Source organism: Sinocyclocheilus grahami, unplaced genomic scaffold, assembly GCF_001515645.1.
Source record: "Sinocyclocheilus grahami isolate Dianchi unplaced genomic scaffold, SAMN03320097.WGS_v1.1 scaffold1822.1, whole genome shotgun sequence".
Lineage (NCBI taxonomy): Eukaryota > Metazoa > Chordata > Actinopteri > Cypriniformes > Cyprinidae > Sinocyclocheilus > Sinocyclocheilus grahami.
In genome coordinates this window covers 19,858-38,056 of record NW_015507001.1, presented here as the reverse complement: position 1 = coordinate 38,056, position 18,199 = coordinate 19,858, and the positions used below count along the sequence as shown (strand labels likewise).

Sequence of the window (18,199 nt, the reverse complement as noted above, 5' to 3'; positions counted from 1 at the left end):
AAATGAACTATAGTGTCCTGCACCCACTAGTAAAAAAATATCAAATTATATCTGGTCTCTGAATAATTTTCGGTTTGACTGTATATCCTTCGGTTATTTTCACACTTAATTATGCCCATTAAAATGTATTTTACAAGTTTTATTACTTTCACTGTTCATTTTTCTCTCTCTCTATGGTAGCCTACATGAATGCCCCTATAAATGGTCTTATTTTTACGATTTAGTTTTAATCCAAATGATGCGTGTGCTAAGTGAGTGAACATCAAAGATCACACAACAGAAGTGCTCTCACTCTCTCTCTCCCTACCGTTAAGTAACTCGTGCATTGTCTTACTTACTTGTTTTTGACATTTCCGCCCAAACTACAAACTTTCCAGTGATGTCTGTGAGAAAGATATATTCGCCGCGCGCTCAATCCACTCAGCGTGCTTTGTTTATCAGCTCACGCAAATCAGCTATGCAGGCATTAATAATGAATGTTTAACATTATATTCATTGCATACATATACTTCGTAGACATCTTTAATCCCTAATAACTCCATTCTGCTGTCTGTTGTCGGTGTTTCTTTGTCTGAATATGGCACTTAACACATGCTGTGTGGTATCGGCATTTGGTATCGGGGCATTTTAACGAGTACGAGTACAGGAGCCCAGTATCGGTATCGGTGCATCCCTAATAATAATTTAGGTCACTATAATCATGATAAGAAATTTTCATCACGTTACATCTCTAATTCAGTGTCCTGAAATGAATTCACAGCAGGATTTGATTGAACAGGCCTCCCTGAGTCGGGCGAACCCCTCATGGCCGCAAGGTTGGGTTTGATGGAGCATAAATATATGTTTGTTCACATTGATATTGTACTGTAGAGTGTTGTAATAATGACATATTTTCTCGTAATAACGACATCTTTTCTCGTTAAAACTACATCTTTTCTCGTAATAACGACATATTTTCTCGTAATAACGAGATGTTTTACGAGAAAAGATGTCGTTATTACGAGAAAAGATGTAGTTATTACGAGAAAAGATGTAGTTATTACGAGAAAAGATGTAGTTATTACGAGAAAAGATGTAGTTATTACGAGAAAAGATGTAGTTATTACGAGAAAAGATGTCGTTATTACGAGAAAAGATGTAGTTATTACGAGAAAAGATGTAGTTATTACGAGAAAAGATGTCGTTAAAACGACATACTTGAGTGGAAAATATAATATGTGTGCGGCAGCAATGCATCACCGTACTTTTGAACCATTTGATATATCTGCACAAAAATGGGTAGGGATCATTGACCGCATGTCCCAGAGGTAACTGAGAAGTTTGAACACAGCACCACCTAGTGTTCCAGAAATATTACGATTTTTGCAAAAACGCTTATAACTTTAGAAAACATTTTCTAACAATTTAGTTTTTGTATCATATCATTCTCTGGGTTATGCCGATTCTGACGATATCTCATTTGTCATTTTCCATTAATGTGCCTGCCATATTAAAATAAATGAAAAACTGATTTTTTTGTTACTCCAAAGTCTGTTCAGATGATGTGGACTGAGCCGCACAGAAATGACTGAACTGATTTTTGAGAGTCGCTTCCGTTCCCAAGAAATACCTCTCGGAAGTTGACCGTGCCTCTGTTTGTTGTCTTATGCTAGTTTGCTTAGCAGGCTAATAGGTTACAGGCTAACCAGCTACCATACTGTTTAAGCTAGGGTGACCATACGTGCCATTTTCCCAGGACGCGTCCTGGCCAGGATTTCTATATTGCCTAAAATATCTAGGTTTTGGCTTTGTTTGCGTGTGCAGACCGATCGGTGTATGACATCAAAATACCATACAGACGGTTCCTTATGCTTTCAAAATGCTCTCGAGGTACTTTGATGTCAAACACTGATCGATCTGAGCCACGCTGCACACTTACACACACCATGATTGGTCCATTATGTACAATGCCTGCATGTTATTGGTCAAACTACTTTTCGATCATTACCTTCAGCAAGCATGAAAACAGGAAAAAACAAAGCCAAAACAAATTTTGGCAAGGACGCGTCCTGGGAAAATGGCACGCATGGTCACCCTAGTTTAAGCCAAAAGAACCTGTGGTGATGCGGGAGTCACAAACACTGGTGATTATCTGGAAAGGTCTTTTTAAAGCATTATCCCTCACTTTCAACTCAGGAAGTCCCTAAGTGACATATAAGGAACACACAGGTTCAGTCATATGGACATTTGTGCATTTTTGATGCCATGGCAACATTTCCAAAATGGTGACCTGTCTGGTTAGCACATGTTGCAATGTCAGCAATTTTTAAAAACGCTTGTTTTTGTTACTAAAGGTATGTTTCAACCCATGCATCAATTCTAATGATTTAATAACATATGCTAGATTACACTTAACCTGATTTTAATACATTTCTTGAACAAATTAAAACAAGTTATGAAAATATTGTGGTGACATACAGGTGCATCTCAATAAATTAGAATGTCGTGGAAAAGTTCATTCATCACCCCATCTTGTGCTCCACTGATGACGCTCCCTGATGCACACCTAACATTCAAATGCAAATGTTTATTTTAAATTTGACTAATATGCATTCTTTATTCACAATCTCCTCATCACAGGCAGGCACAGCACAGCACTCATTTCAGCATGTGTTCGTGTTTGTGTGTGGTGTCTGCGTCATTCATAATACGTGCCTATATCGTGCGCTATATCGAACATTTTTTCTGTCAATATCGAAGAAGGTGTACAGTCGATAAATATCGATACCGTTTTTATCATCCAGGCCTACAACTAACTTAACTGCATTTTTTTTTTGTAGAATGGCATTTATTTCAGCTGTTTTTGAATTAGTGAATGTTTTAGTCATTCTAGTAAATCTAGTTCTAGGGAAACACATTGTTCAGGCAGATTAGTAATCAGTAAATTTTCAAATATAAAAAATTTAAAATTTCAAGCGCCAGCAAAACACAGTGTAAAGAAATACACTTTGAGAGAAGCAGTCAATCAGCAGAAGCTAAAAGCAGCTCGTAAGTGTATTTATTTCTTGTCTCAGTGTTTAGCACAGTTGTCGTTGCTAGGAAACGCTTGTTTTGTTTACTGTGTGGAGACTTGCTGAAATCGTGCTATTTGTTGTGATAAACAGGAAAGTCTGTTCAGCTGAATTTAATTGGAGTTTTGTTAGACGAATATAAAAAGCTTACTATACCGCGGCAGCCCTCGTGTGAAGCTCTCCTCGTGTGAAGACCGAAGAGTGTAAAGACCATCGACTCTACCGTTCGACTCCACTGAGCAGGGACACCGCAAGGGACATAAGTATCGCTTTTGAATCAGTCTCTTTATTACTACTTGTTTCCCTTCTGTTTTCAGTTTTTATAACCAATTCTTACTATCTCTACATTGCATCACTAGGTTCTGTCATTCAGAAACATGGCTTTTCATATCACTGCTATGCTGATGACACTCAACTCTACCTCTCATTCCATCCTGATGATCCGACGATAGCTGCTCGCATCTCAGCTTGTCATAAGATAAGCTGAATTTCTCAGACCACATTGCTAAAACTGCCCGGTTCTGCACATTTGCTTTATACAACATTAGGAAGATCAGGCCCATTCTTTCAGAACATACAACACAACTCTAAATTCATTACTTCAGAGTTATGTGCCTCTAGAAGCTTGCTTTCTGCAAGTGAATGGCGTATTATTGTGCCGTCCCAAAGAGGCACAAAATCACTTTCACAGACTTATTCATTAACTGTTCCCTCCTGGTGGAATGACCTGCCCAACTCAATCCCAGCAGCTGAGTCCTTAACCACCTTCAAGAAACGACTAAAAACACATCTGTTCCACCTTTATTTGACCCTCTAACTCTATCACTTTCTATTCTATTTTCTACTTTATCTACATGTATCTTCTTTTTTTAATTAAAGGGGTCATATGATGCGATTTCAAGTTTTCCTTTCTCTTTGGAGTGTTACAAGCTGATTGTGCATAGATAAGATCCCTGAAGTTGCAAAGACTAAAGTCACAAACCCAAAGAGATATTCTTTATCAAAGTTAAGACTCTGCCACACCCCCCTAAAACGGCTCGTTCCAACATGCCCCCACATATCTACCTCACTATGTGGGAATATTTGCATAATGCGCCCAAATGTTCACGCAAAGAAAGAAGGCGTGGTTTCAGTAACCGCAGTTAGTGTTGAAGCAGCATGTCAGGGAGACGCTGTGTGTTTCTAGGCGAAAGCATAAGCACTTTATTTGGCCTTCCAAAAGTAGATGATTTAGGAATCTTTAAGATTACTTACAACAAAACAGCAATGCATTTTAGCATAGAGGACCTACAATAATGTACAGTATTTGAAAAATAATGTGTTTTTTGAACATTAAAGCATATGTATGTTGAGCTGAACTGAACTCAAAGATCTAAGACTTTTTCTATGTACACAAAAGGCCTATTTCTCTCAAATATGGTTCACAAATCTGTCTAAATCTGTGTTAGTGAGCACTTCTCCTTTGCCGAGATAATCCATCCACCTCACAGGTGTGGCATATCAAGATGCTGATTAGACAGCATGATTATTGCACAGGTGTGCCTTAGGCTGGCCACAATGAAAGGCCACTCTTCACGGATTAATATATATTATACATACATATATATATATATATATATATACATATATATATATATATATATATACACACACCTTGCTAGGTGTACTGCGTTAGGCTAACCGAGACTTGTCATTTGCACTTATATATTGTTGCTCTTTTGTTAGTTTTGACTGCTTGTATTGTCCTCATTTGTAAGTCGCTTTGGATAAAAGCGTCTGCTAAATGACTAAATGTAAATGTAATAATCAATAATCTAGATTGCACTCACTGTTGTACACGGAAGCAGTTCCGGGCGGATGACGTGTGGAGGTCAACAGGCCACATATTGTGAAGAAGTACATCAAATTCATGGGGGGAATAGACCTCCTTGATGCATGTGTCGCAAGGTACAAATACCACATGAGATCACGTAGGTGGTACCTCTACCTGTTCTGGCAAACCATCATGTTGGGCCTTGTTAATGCATGGTTGATCTATCACCGTGACTATAAACTACTTGGTGTCCAAAAGCCATTAAAACAAAGGAGCTTCCAGGCAGAGGTTGCCACTAGTCTAATTCTTGTGCAATCACAAAGAGGTCAGCCAACAATTCACAGCACGTCTTCACCACCACACAAGAGAGTTAATGTTGGAGTACCAAATGGTGTTTGCACTGACCAGGTTGCACACTGGCCTGTGAAATGTGACACGCATTCCCATTGCAAATTCTGCAACCACCGCTGTCTGTTAGAAATGTGATGTGCGTCTTTGCTTCACTGAAGACAGAAATTGCTTCAAAAACTACCATCTGCCCTAAATTGCCAAGAATTCTTACGCAATGTTTCCTTGCATTGTATACAAGAACTATTTCATTACTTTTGTATTGAGGTGATAAAGCATAACTGATGTGGTGATGCGATGAATGAACTAACTCATCCGTTATCCATTGAAGAGATAACACATAACATGTAAATTGCATTGCAGTAACTTAGTCCATTGTGCAGTGAAGAGATAACACATGACAGGTGCTTGTTGCACTGCATTGCATACAAGAACTAACTCTGAAAAGATTACCACAACATATTTCAAAACCACATAACTGTGACCATGCAAATAAAATGCAAAACTGTATTACTTCTGAAAAAGGTTTTTGTTTTATCTTCCCAGAAAAGTAAAATTTTGATATATGTTGTGGAAAAGCAAATAAACAGAAAAAAAAATTATTTAGCAAAAACACTGACAAAATGTATTTGTCAGTGCGAAACTAACTGCGAAATAAACGCCCAATGTAACATATATGTAACATTAAAAATGTATCATAAACGCCCAATGTCATATACAGTATGTCACATTACAGATCTTTCTCAAGGAGGGGTTGTATTTTAAAAACAACTGCAGAAACATGTTATAAGTGGTCCATTTGGTCTGTTTTATATTCCCAATAATTTTCCTATAAGGAAAAATTAGTCCGGGTTCTTATGGGTTAATGTGACTCTTTAGTTATCAAGTTAACATAGGCTACATTATCATTAACTTAGCTTTGCATATTAATCTGGTTATCATAAGGAACTTTTTTGGTGAGCTCATTCTCACACTGAAACCTCTCCTTAGCAGCCTGATGAATGTGCATGTGTATTGTAGTGTAGTTTAATGTAGCTAGCTAACAGTACGCTACCTACTGTCTTCAGAGCAAGTGTAACTGTTGCATTCAAGCGCTCCTTGGATGCTATCATTTCCCGAGTTGTGCTTTTAAGTTGGAATGTGAACACAACATGGACACTAACGTTACTACTAGGGCTGGGTATCATTAAAAAAAATTTGATATCGATACCGGTTCCTGAACAATACTTTTTTCGATACCAATTTTGTGAAATAAATTTTAACAAGATTACATTATCTAAAAAAAAAACTGTGGTTTTATGTTTCAGCTTGTTGATGTTTATACAAACTCAAAGACTCGTCTCCTGAGCCACTGCACAAAGGAACAAAATGTAACCAACACAATAAATCAGTGCTAATAGTTTTAATAAAGCTGAAATAGTCTTCAGTTTACACATCTGTTAGCTACATTTACACTAGTTAGTGTTCGTTTTGAAACGCATAGCTCAGACAGAATCATGATTTCTATTTATTTTCCACTGATTTACTGATGAGCATTAGCAGCTTCCAGCGCTGTCTGCCTGTGTTCTCTCTTCCATGATCGCTGCTCTGACTCACATATTTCATTTCAGCAACATTACATGGCCAAAACACACATTTGACGGCAATCAGAAGTTATTACAAACACTCGATGGTGGTTTAAAGTGAGTTTTGAGTAAAAGCGGAATATAAATCTTATTTATTGTCTCATGTAGCATGATGCAACAGTTTGCATGAATGGCCACATAACACGCGCTTTCGATCATGTAGTATGAACCTACATCTGCATATGATTGGAACTCCATGCAGCTCCCACGCTACTCTCCGTAGGAAATTAATGACCAGTCTGTTGCTTGGAGATGGTGGAAAGCCGGCTTGAAACGCAGTGGAAACCGCAGTATGACGAGGATCGTTTTCATTTTAAAACATAAACGCACCAGTGTAAATGTAGCATTACTTCTAAGGGGGCCGGGACGCATTAGCACTACAGCCTCACGTGTGCACCACATCTCTGAGTGTAACCGGTGTAAACTAGCAGGTGTGTTCGACTTGATGCAGACTGACTGCAGACCGATCGGATTATTACAGTACCACGAGAGCTAAAGAGAGCAGACTGCTCCGCGCTACTCTATACTGCTGGTATTACAGTACCACGAGAACTAAAGAGAGCAGACTGCTCCTCGCTACTCTATACTGCTGGTGTTACAGTACCACGAGAGCTAAAGAGAGCAGACTGCTCCGCGCTACTCTATACTGCTGGTATTACAGTACCACGAGAACTAAAGAGAGCAGACTGCTCCGCGCTACTCTATACTGGTGGTATTACAGTACCACGAGAGCTAAAGAGAGCAGACTGCTCCGTGCGCTTTCGAATCGCTCTCGTGGATGTCAAACACTGATTGAATACTAATATTCTAGTCGAACTCACTGACGCTGATGAGATTGACCCCTTAGGTATCGAAATTTGGTACCGAATGACGAGATGTTTTTCGATACTCGATGGTATTGAGGCAATTCGGTCGGTGCCTAAAAAGTATCGAACTCGAACTTATTGGAATAAAAACTGGGAATCAATAAGAATTGGAATCGATAAAATTCAAACGATACCCAACCCTATGTAAAATGCGGCTAATTTTGTTTGTTGGTTTTCTAAATACTACTCATTTAAATCATTTCACCAAGTTTTATCAGTACTTTAACATTTCCAGCACATTTTAACAATACCAGGGTGGCTACAGATATGAACAAGTTAAATGTAAGACTTTTTAAGACATTTTTAATACCACCTTATGTGAAATTTAAGACCAAGCCCGTGATGGAAATACACATTATATTACATTCGTCTATGTAATATTTAATGCGTTTAAATGTAAAAAGAAAACAAAATATCATCACTGTCAAAACTTCTATTTGTTATTACGGTATACAGTGAACTTTTCATATCAGCAGACAATATCCCATACAAAATATTCCCACAAAACAAAAGTGTCGCATCACCGAGATTTTTGGTGGTGTAAACAATTTATTCTGAAGCAATATTTTCATCAGTTTTCTGTCAGCTTTTACATACTTAAATCTGCATGTTTTTAAATTTACCACAGGATGTCATTTACCTTTATAAAGGCCAATATATTTTTTTACCTTATTAAATGTATGCGTCATCTTTCAAGTCAAATTCTTACAATTGATCAAGAAATGTAATACACTACAGGGCTGTTACCAATCAAATTAAATAATTACAAAATTATAACAGCAATAAATAATGTTATGGGATTAATATTGTAAATAAAATTTTGAACATACAAATAAGAAATGTTGGGGAAAAATGCATACTTTTAAGCATGAGGCTAAACCGCCAGTAGGTGGCGGCAAGTCACTTATTCATTCAACCGATTCCTTCAAACCTCTGAATCATTCAGTAACAAAAATGTTAGTGTTGCTTGGAGTGCACGCAATAATTCTGTTCTGATCTTTGTTTGGAACTATGTTTGTTGGTGAAATAGAACAAAACAGTCAATTGTGTCTAAAAATGTAAGTAACTTCATATACTTTACTACTTGTTTGTTGAACTAAAATCAGTGTAACATTTGCAATCATGAAAATATTCAGCAAAATAGCTCCCTTGTCATGGTATGTTACTTGACTATACCATGCTATAAATAAACTAAACATTTAGAATTTGTACCTCAGTATGTTTGTTCTGTGAGTTTCTTTATGTGTGCCGTACACTCATTTGATTTGATTTCTCCATGAAAGTCTCTCACAGAGACAGCACGAGCCTCAACAGCACGACATTGATCATAGAAATACACTGTCCATTATCAATCGCTGTTTAAGCTGAATGTAATAAAATCAGAAGAATCATTCGTGCGTTTTGATGCGTGATTATATTTTGTCACTTAAGTTTTAATCAGGCTATTAGTCCTGTCGGGCAAGTACAATTCTCAAGCTATTTTTCAGTAAACTTGCATGAACCCATTAAAGTAGTTCGGAGGCTGGACAGCGAGCTGGTGCTCGACTGTATTCTGTAACCGCAATTCTCTCTGATGACGCGGTAACTACAGCGGAGAAAAAGTACTCTTGATGGACACTCGCTGGGTCCGTCAGACTGGAGACATTTTTGTGGTAATGTGACCAAAAATATTTAAGACCTACTGAATCTGAATTTAAGACTTTTTAAGACTTTTTAAGGCCTTATTTTAGGAAAACTTTATTTAAGACATTTTAAGGACCCGCGGCCACCCTGAATACTATGATAACCGTGCTCATTTTTGTCTCTATAATTGTGTTATGATATTTTCATCGTTAAATTTTCATACTGTTTCATCTCTAGTTATGTGCACTATAAAAACAACTACTAGTTATGTGTAGACAACTACAGTATAATATGCAGTACTTTTTTCCATAAAGACCTGTATTCTCTGATTCTGTTCTTTTCTTTGACATTAAAGGGTGACATGTATACAAAAACTCTTTCAGGTGCATATCATTTTGTACTGTTCAATTGAGAGTTAGGATACGTTATTTTAGATAATAGATTTATGTACGGTATAACATGAGTAGCTCTCAGCCACTTCTTTTCTCAAAATAAATAAGGTTAGAGATCCTTGCTGTATTTTGTGTGAAATCAAGTTTTCTTTACATGTGAGTTCTGAAATTCCTCCCATAAGCATGTTCAATCATATTCTTCATTTCTTCTCATTTGTTCATTTCTGTCACACCCTCAACAACATCACGGACTTGCCAGTGTATTTAAAGCAGCAGCTTCTGGTGTCTGTGCTCTGTAACACAAGATCAGCTTCACACCATGTTTGTTCTTGGTCTGTTCACCTGTATTGTGCTGAGAGCATTCAGTGCTCAGGCAAAAGTATCTGATGACTTTGAGTGTGAAGAGTTTTTCTACAGAAACACAGAACCAGGAGGAATGGATCAAAATGCCAAGAAAATCTGTCAGTGGACACCACAAGTTTATTATTACGCTACGCTGTACTCGGTTCATCACAGGATTCCTCTCTACAGCGCCTACAGATTTGATCCTGCATGCTCAAGCGACGGTGGACGTTCAAACGTCTGGCATTTAGAGCCACAGGTAACTATGTACTTCACTGTCTAACTAAAGACTTTCATTAGCAGTTTAAGATCTACATTCTGTTGGGTCATTCCAAATAATATATAAAATACATTAGATAAATGCTGCTTTATGGAACATTAGTATACTGTACTATAAACATTTAAATATGTCCACTGAGAGACAATGTGGAAAGTAAGAACAAAACCTTTTTCCACACAACATCAAACTAACAATTTAAATATAACCTTTCTTCTGTAGATTTCCGTACCTGATTCTGGAACTTTTTATATGGAACGTGAGAATAGAAGAAATCAGAACGATTATAAAGGAAATCAAGCCATCAGCAGTGACTACAGTGAAACCGGATATGACCGTGGACACCTGTACCCCAACAGCTTCCAGTGCGGTGATGGCCGTACAGCGACATTCACACTGACCAACGCTGCACCTATGGACCCGTGTTTTAACCGTATCCAATGGGGAAAGAGGGAGAAAGATTTGAGGAGTTTTTTAAAAGACACACTGAATAATGATGGTAATTCTGCAACAGTCTACATTGTCACAGGTACGGTACCCAATGCAAATCTAAAGATACCACAAAGGGAAATCTCTGAAGACCCTGAAAGAGTAACCGTTCCCTCTCACATCTGGACGGCTGTCTGTTATAAACACAACAGTGATGACAGCAAGTCTTTCTCCTTTGGCTATATAGGGGAAAACCTGCCGGAAGGCAGCATAAGTGTGATGGAAGTCTCAGCCCTGAATTATCGGCTCAGTGAACTCTATAGTGAGCACTCAGATACTTCTCATTCAGTTAGGATTTTTGTTGATGACTGTTTTGATGACAATTCTAAATCAAGCAAGGTTCAGATAGAATTTAAGAACAAAATTAATCTGTCAGGGAGCCAAAGACTCCAGAGTTCAGATGTGCAGAACACATTTGGAGCAGTGAAAAGGTTGGTCAGCAGTGACAGCATATCATCTGCAATGAATGTCAAAGTATCTAAGCTGGAAGCAAAATTAGCCTTTGACAACATGGACACTTACTACATTGTGGCAGAGAAAATGAAGGCTTCTGCTGAAAGTGCTTGTCTTATTAAACCACAAGAAAGAACAATTGTGCATGATGAGTTCAGAAAGAGGGATGTGCCCAAGGTGTCAGATGCTGTTGAATGCCTGTTGGTCCCGGAGAAGCAGAAGACTGCAGCTGATGGATCCCCCTGCCAAAGCATCACTGACTCTAGTGACAGCTGTCAATGCACCACAGGAGGAAGAACCAAGCCCTGCTGCTCCTCTCCCTGCCTGTACCAGCACAAACTCAGTTCCTACATGTGTCACTCAGGCCAGACACTGATAGAGTGCTCACCGCGGTACTCACTTGTCACAGTTAATGGAGAGAGGTGCTTGGATGATCACCCCTGTGCCACATATGGCTACGACTACTACTGGTGCTGGACTGGGTCCTTACCACACCATTGGGACTACTGCAGCCCTCCACTGTGGAAAAGTAAAGCTGCGAATGGGCAGTACTGCCATAGCAATCATGCCTGTGCCAAATATCGTGCAAGATATAGGTGGTGCTACACAGCTGATGGCAATAATCATGAATGCTGTATTTCTGATAACTGCTTTTCCACTGTGACTAACAAAACCTGCAGGTCTGATCACCCCTGTGGCTACTATGGCTATGATTACCTATGGTGCTTCACAGATGATAAGAAAAACTATGCTAAATGTTGCAAAAATTGTAGCCAGTAGATGGTTTACAATGTTTATTACAATTAATACTAAAATACGACTTTGCAAATTTGCTTCTGAAAATAATAACAGCTTAAAATGTTTTTTTCTTCCTGATGACTTGTATCAAAAAACAAAAAGCTCAATAAAAACATCCATGCATCCATAAATCATTTTCAAATAAGAACCCAGCACCCACCTGAGAAAATATCATAATTTAGTAATTTGATAACTGCTGTTCATGGGCGATTCTAGGATTTTCATTTTAGGGGGACTCAGCCCCCAGTGAGGGTATAATAATAGCCTAATAATATATATATATATAAAATAAAAAATGTTTGATTAATAGGGGTCGTATACTAAACTTATTGCAGTATTCCACTGTATTGCATAGATAGGTATAACATTTGAGTACTGAATAAGCCCAATTCTTCATGATCTCACACACACAACCTGTTTACTGTGTAGCAAATTAGTTCAAAAGAGAAATATTTATAATTAATTATAACTGGTTATTAGGGATGTAACGATTAACTGCGAGCCGGTTGAAAATCGATTCAAATTTGTGACGATTCAAATCGGTTGAGATGCTAAACAAATCGCAATTCAATTAGTGGTAGGAGTTTACATGAATGTATGTCTGAGGGGAATTTACTGTCTTTAAAAAAGTGTACGTGGTACTTTTCCTCTTGCCTCTGTATAATGCATATTAAAGCTCATAAGCGCAGCGCTGTTTTGTTTACAGCGGTAACCAAGGAAACACTGTATCATTGCTGCTCATAAGCGCAGCGCTGTTTTGTTTACAGCGGTAACCAAGGAAACACTGTGTCATTGCTGCTCATAAGCGCAGTGCTGCTTTGTTTACAGCGGTAACCAAGGAAACGCTGTATCATTGCTGTTCATACGATTAACCGCGAGCCGGTTGAAAATCGATTAAAATACGTGATGATTCAAATCGGTTGAGATGCTAAACGAATCGCGATACAATTAGGGGTAAGAGTTTATATGAATGTATGTCTGAGGGGAACTTACTGTCTTTAGATGGTATTTTTTCTTTTCCTCTTGCCTCTGTATAATGCATATTAAAGTTCATAAGTGCAGCGCTGCTTTGTTTACAGCGGAAACCAGGAAACGCTTTAAGCGCCACCTGCTGGCAGAGAGTGCATCTGCGTCTCGTTCCGCTCGTCTGCTGTTGCCGTTTCATGCAGATATTTTTATGCATAGTTTCACAAAATTGAAGTCAGACCATTCTGTTTTTGCTTCAAATTTCGAAATTATACAATCTAATTTAGATTAAAAACTGCTCATGTTGCATGTATGCTGCATCTTTGTTTGAATCATGATTAAAATGCAGTGGTTGCCTCTAATTTTAAATGTTAAGAGCACAGACAAAACCTTAGTTTGTTTATATGAATAAATTGATTTTATTGGTGTTACTTATTTGATTTGGGTTGCTTTTAAATTTCAATTTAGTTTTGTTATTTACATTTACACTAATTTACATTTTGTCATTTAAGCAGACACTTTTATCCAAAGCTACTTACAAATGAGGACAATAGAACCAATTAAAACCAACAAAAGAGCAATAATATGCAAGTGCTATATTATTATATTATTATAGTGATATATTTCAATTTCACAAAGAAACGTGCAGCATTTTGTCCTAGCAATAAGGACACATTTCATTTATAATTTGTCTTAAATCTCATTTTGTTAAAAAAATCGTAAATGGAATCGAATCGTGAAATTAAAATCGTGAATCGAATCGAATCGTGAGTTACATCCCTACTGGTTATAAGTAATTTATATGCAAATGTCAAAAGGCTAAGAGGGGTCTCTAAAGACATAAAACCCCAATGATCATCCATGATTTTAAGCAGACGCTACAGAATCCCCCCCTTTTGGCTGACGAAGTTCACCTGTAATGCTGGTCATAGGTCAGTATAGCGGCACGGATGGGCGTGTTGACGAGCCACTGATTTCCCACAGTCTCTTCTTGCTTGTGCGCGAGGCTTGGCCTCAGCAGGGCAGAGTGTCTCTCTTTGCATGGGTTGTAATCCGCAGATTCCTTCAGTGTTGTCTCGGAGGAAGGGCTTGCTGGTGCAGAGATAATGAATGTCTTTGGTCAGGGTACACATGCGCAGGTTTGGGGCCAGGTATAACTGTGGGTTACTGTCGTGGTAGGCTACCATATCTGGGGTGTGTATCCTGATGTGAGTGTTTCCTTGCCAAACTCCAACATTGACAATGTCTTTGAGTTTGTAAATGTTGTCAGATTTAATGATGGGTAGATTCAGAAGAAACGCCATCTCGCTCTGCTCGGGGTCGACATGTAGCAGGATGGATCCTCCCAAGGAGTAGGCAAGGTGGGCTTGGAGAGAGTCAGGTGGATGGGTAGTATCAGAGGACAACACAGTTTGTACTAGGCTCAGGGGCACCAGATATGGGGGAATTCTACCCTTGGCTAGGCTGTCAATGGAGGAGCTCACCTCACGGAGCATATCAGACATCAGTGTGGTGACCAGCTGAGTTTGGGCAACATCATTCTGTATAACAGAGAATAACTGTTTCACGGAGTTCACAGTTTGGTTTAGCAGGACACTGAGTTGGAGTCCTGCAGTTGGTGATAAGGAGTCCAGGTTAGTCCCTCATTACAATGCCTGATGCTGGACCCGGTGATGTGATATCATGTTGCGGTTGTCCTCTGTTTAGCTGAAGGTGAAAGGCAGTGGATCGGTGAGGGAAGTTCTTGTCTGTTCAAGACAGTCTTTGTTGGAGGACTATAGCAAGGCCTTGGTGCAGTGAGGTCATCAGGGGCATAAAACAGAATGTTGTCTATCACGCGCAGCATGTGTGTTACGTGGTATAGCCGTTTGAGGCTTGGGGCAGCAGCAAGTTCATCTGGTGTGATAGGGTGGCTGGAGGGGTCAGAGAGGTGGTGAATAATAGTTTTGATGGAGGAGTCAGAGGCTTGCATGTCAGCAATGTCATTAGTGGAGTTTGAGGAGCCAGTGTAAGTGGCTGTGAGGTGGGCATTTTGGTGGGTTGAGTGTGTTTGCTGCGGGCTATGGCTGCCACGTTAAGGGTGGGTGGGTTGGTTGGTGGAGACCATAACTCGCCGTGTAGTGCACCTGCTTTGGCTAGGGCATCCGTTTGGTCGTTGAGGTCCTTGTCTGGACCAGGTTGCTTCCGAGTGTCCTTTCACTTTTTTCCAGTAAACGATCATATCATGTTCACTTGTGATGTCGTCGCATACCAGGAACAGGTTTTGGTGTTTAACTGGTTTGTTGTTCGCTGTCTTGAAACCATTTTGCTTCCAGCCTGGAAGATGGCATGTGAAGCCAAGTCTGGCATAGTTGGAGTCTGTGCAGATGAGCAGTTCTCTGATGTTATGGGTCGATGCTATCTGCAGGGTTATGAGAATAGCCGCTATCTCAGCATATTGTGATGATTGTGGCCCCTGCTTGAAGTAGTTGGGGCCTTTCTGCTTCTACGATCTCAGTCGGTGTGTCATCGAAGCAGCTTTGGCTGGCTGCCAGGCCGTTACCCAGAGCCGACTTTGAGCATATCGTGCTTCTACGTTGCGCCCCTGGAGGGCAATTATGTGCATATGTGACCACACCGTCGCGGATGTGCTGGCTGTTAAGTAATGTGCCTCGATGCTTACTTTCTGTGCTCCGATGTAGTTGGAGAATCTCTGGATGGCCCATACAGTACAGAGCAGGGCTTTCTCACAGTCTGAGTATTTGCACTCTGTGGGAAGAAGAGTCTTGCTGGCATATACGACCACCCTTTTGTCCTGGTCATGCCGTTGGTATAGACCAGCACTGAGGCAGTAGCTGGAGAATCCAGCGTCCAAATAGAACTCCTTCTGTGGATCTGGGTAAGCCAGACATGGAGCAATGCACAGATGTCGTTTCAGCTCATTCATGGCATTTTGCTGATCATCTGTCCAGATGAAGGGGCAGTCCTTTTTCAGAAGGGCAGTGAGAGGGCGTGCAATGTCTGAATAGTTCTCAATGAACTGCCGTGAATAGTTGCACACGCCTAGAAAACTTCAAAGTTCTGAGACACTGGCAGGTGGCTTAATGTTCTGAATGGCATGGATGCAGCTGGTTTGTGGCTCAATGAGCAGGCCCACGTAGTTGACCTTGGTTTTACACCATTGTCCTTTGTGGAGGGCAATCTTGGCACTGGCAGTGGTCAATTGGTGCAGTACATGGTCAATTTCTTTCAGGTGATCAGCCACCATCGTGTGTTTCATCAGAAGGTCATCGACATAGATTAAGTTCCCTCTTACCCTGGCATGCTTTGAAGATGTTAAATTCGGCTGGTGAGTTGGCATAGCCGAATGGGCACCTGGTGAAGGTGTACTGCTGATTGCAAAAGGTGAAAGCCAGCTTGTGTTGGTCATCTGGATGCACTGGTATAGTCCAAAATCTGGTGTGCATCTCCAAGCAACATACACCAGTGTTTCGTTAGTGAACGAATCTGCGGCTTTGAACGATTCGGAGTCAGTGATTAATAACCCATTCATAACTACAGCATTTTGCTTCGTTACTGAATGAATGAATGAATGACATGACACCTGGCTCACTAAGACAGTGACTTGCCGCCACCTATTGGCGGTTTTATTTTTAAGTCTAAAGTAGGCTATTACTTCGATTTGCCATCATTTATTACTTTATTTATTATATTAATAATACACTTAATGGAATGTTAATAATATGACATGAAACATGACATAAGATACAATTAATACAGGTAGAAAATCTTTGCCTCTATAAAAGTAAAAAAAAAACTTAAAGGGGCAAATATTGTCGTTTAATAGAAAAGGTGTAACTGCAGTCTAAGTGGAAGAATGTTAAATGCCACAGGGGGTACACTGCTATAAAAAGTTTGAGAATCACTGGGTTAGACACCTGTCATTCCACCTCAAGTTCAGGGCACAGATGCCCTTGGCAATCACCATGGTTGATGGGCAGGGTTATAAAGGGAATCGTATGCACTTGTTAGCAAAATGAATGTTCATTGTGTGTTGTATGAGAGCATTGAACAGTGAGAGGCTGATGGCTGAATTGTCTGCCCACAGTGCTAGTATGGGGTCAGATGTTGTGACATCATTCAGCTGTAAGCCCCCCTTAACCTGGGGTCCATATGAGTCAGTCTTTGGCTAGCTTGAGAGTACAGAGCAGTGACCTTGAACCTCGCTCTTGGGCCGAGACGTTCCTGCGGCTGGCGGTGAGATTTTCCGTGACCTTTGTGACCTGGCAGTCTGTCTGGGGTGATCTTGGTGACTGAGGAGGCCGAGGTTCTCGCACTTGAGCCCAGATTTTCAGTTATTTAAAATCTAACAATGGCTCAAAGCGGTCTAGCAGGTCTTTGCCAATGAGGAGAGGATATGTGTCAAATGGAGAAATGTACACAGGGTGCACTAAGCTCATAGGGCCAATGGTCAGGTGAATTGGAGCTACCTGTTCAAGTTGGACCTCATTTTGACTGTAGGATTGCACATTCAGCACACACCTCTGATATTTAAGAGTTTGATTCTGTCTCTTGGCTTCACTTTGAAATCTGTCAAAAAGTTGATGGCCAGGTAGAGTTTTTTTAGCCACCCCCCTTTCGATTAGGTTCCCCAGGAGTCTTGGCACTGGCGCTTGTGTGGTGACTGGCAAGCAGTCAGAGCTGGTCTTGTGTGGCTCGAGTTTATCCCCTGCATTCCTTTTAGGCCATAAAACCAGTGATATCAGCATTGGTTACCATGGAACCAGAGGCCTGTTCTGCTTTTCTGAGGTGTTAGGTGCATTTCGGGGGAAGGGTCCATAGACCCTCGTAATTGGCCATTTGGTTAGGTGATGGGGAGTTCGATATTATTTGTTAAATATAACAAAAAGTTGTGTGTCTGATTGGTCCAAATGCTACACCACGCTTTCTGGTACTTTGCGGTCCTGGTTGGAGGTGTGGTGCGGGATGTTGGCTGGTTCTGGTGGTTCAGCAGTCAGCTGAGGTGGTTGAGTGATGTCATCACATGGTGATGGGATATTCAATTCAATTCAAGTTTATTTGTATAGCGCTTTTCACGATACAAATAGTTGCAAAGCAGCTTTACAGCAAATTAAGTTTCTACAATATTTAGTGGTAGCTTATCAGTGGTGACTGTCA

At 40.0% G+C, this 18,199-nt stretch overlaps 1 protein-coding gene across 1 annotated transcript; it reads left to right on the top strand.

Moving 5' to 3' along the window:
- Positions 1-10,036: 10,036 nt before the first annotated feature.
- Positions 10,037-12,058, top strand: LOC107572853 (endonuclease domain-containing 1 protein-like). Its single transcript, XM_016259283.1, has 2 exons — positions 10,037-10,318; positions 10,559-12,058. The coding sequence occupies exons 1-2, from the start codon at positions 10,037-10,039 to the stop codon at positions 12,056-12,058; spliced, it is 1,782 nt and encodes a 593-aa protein (XP_016114769.1).
- Positions 12,059-18,199: the final 6,141 nt, after the last annotated feature.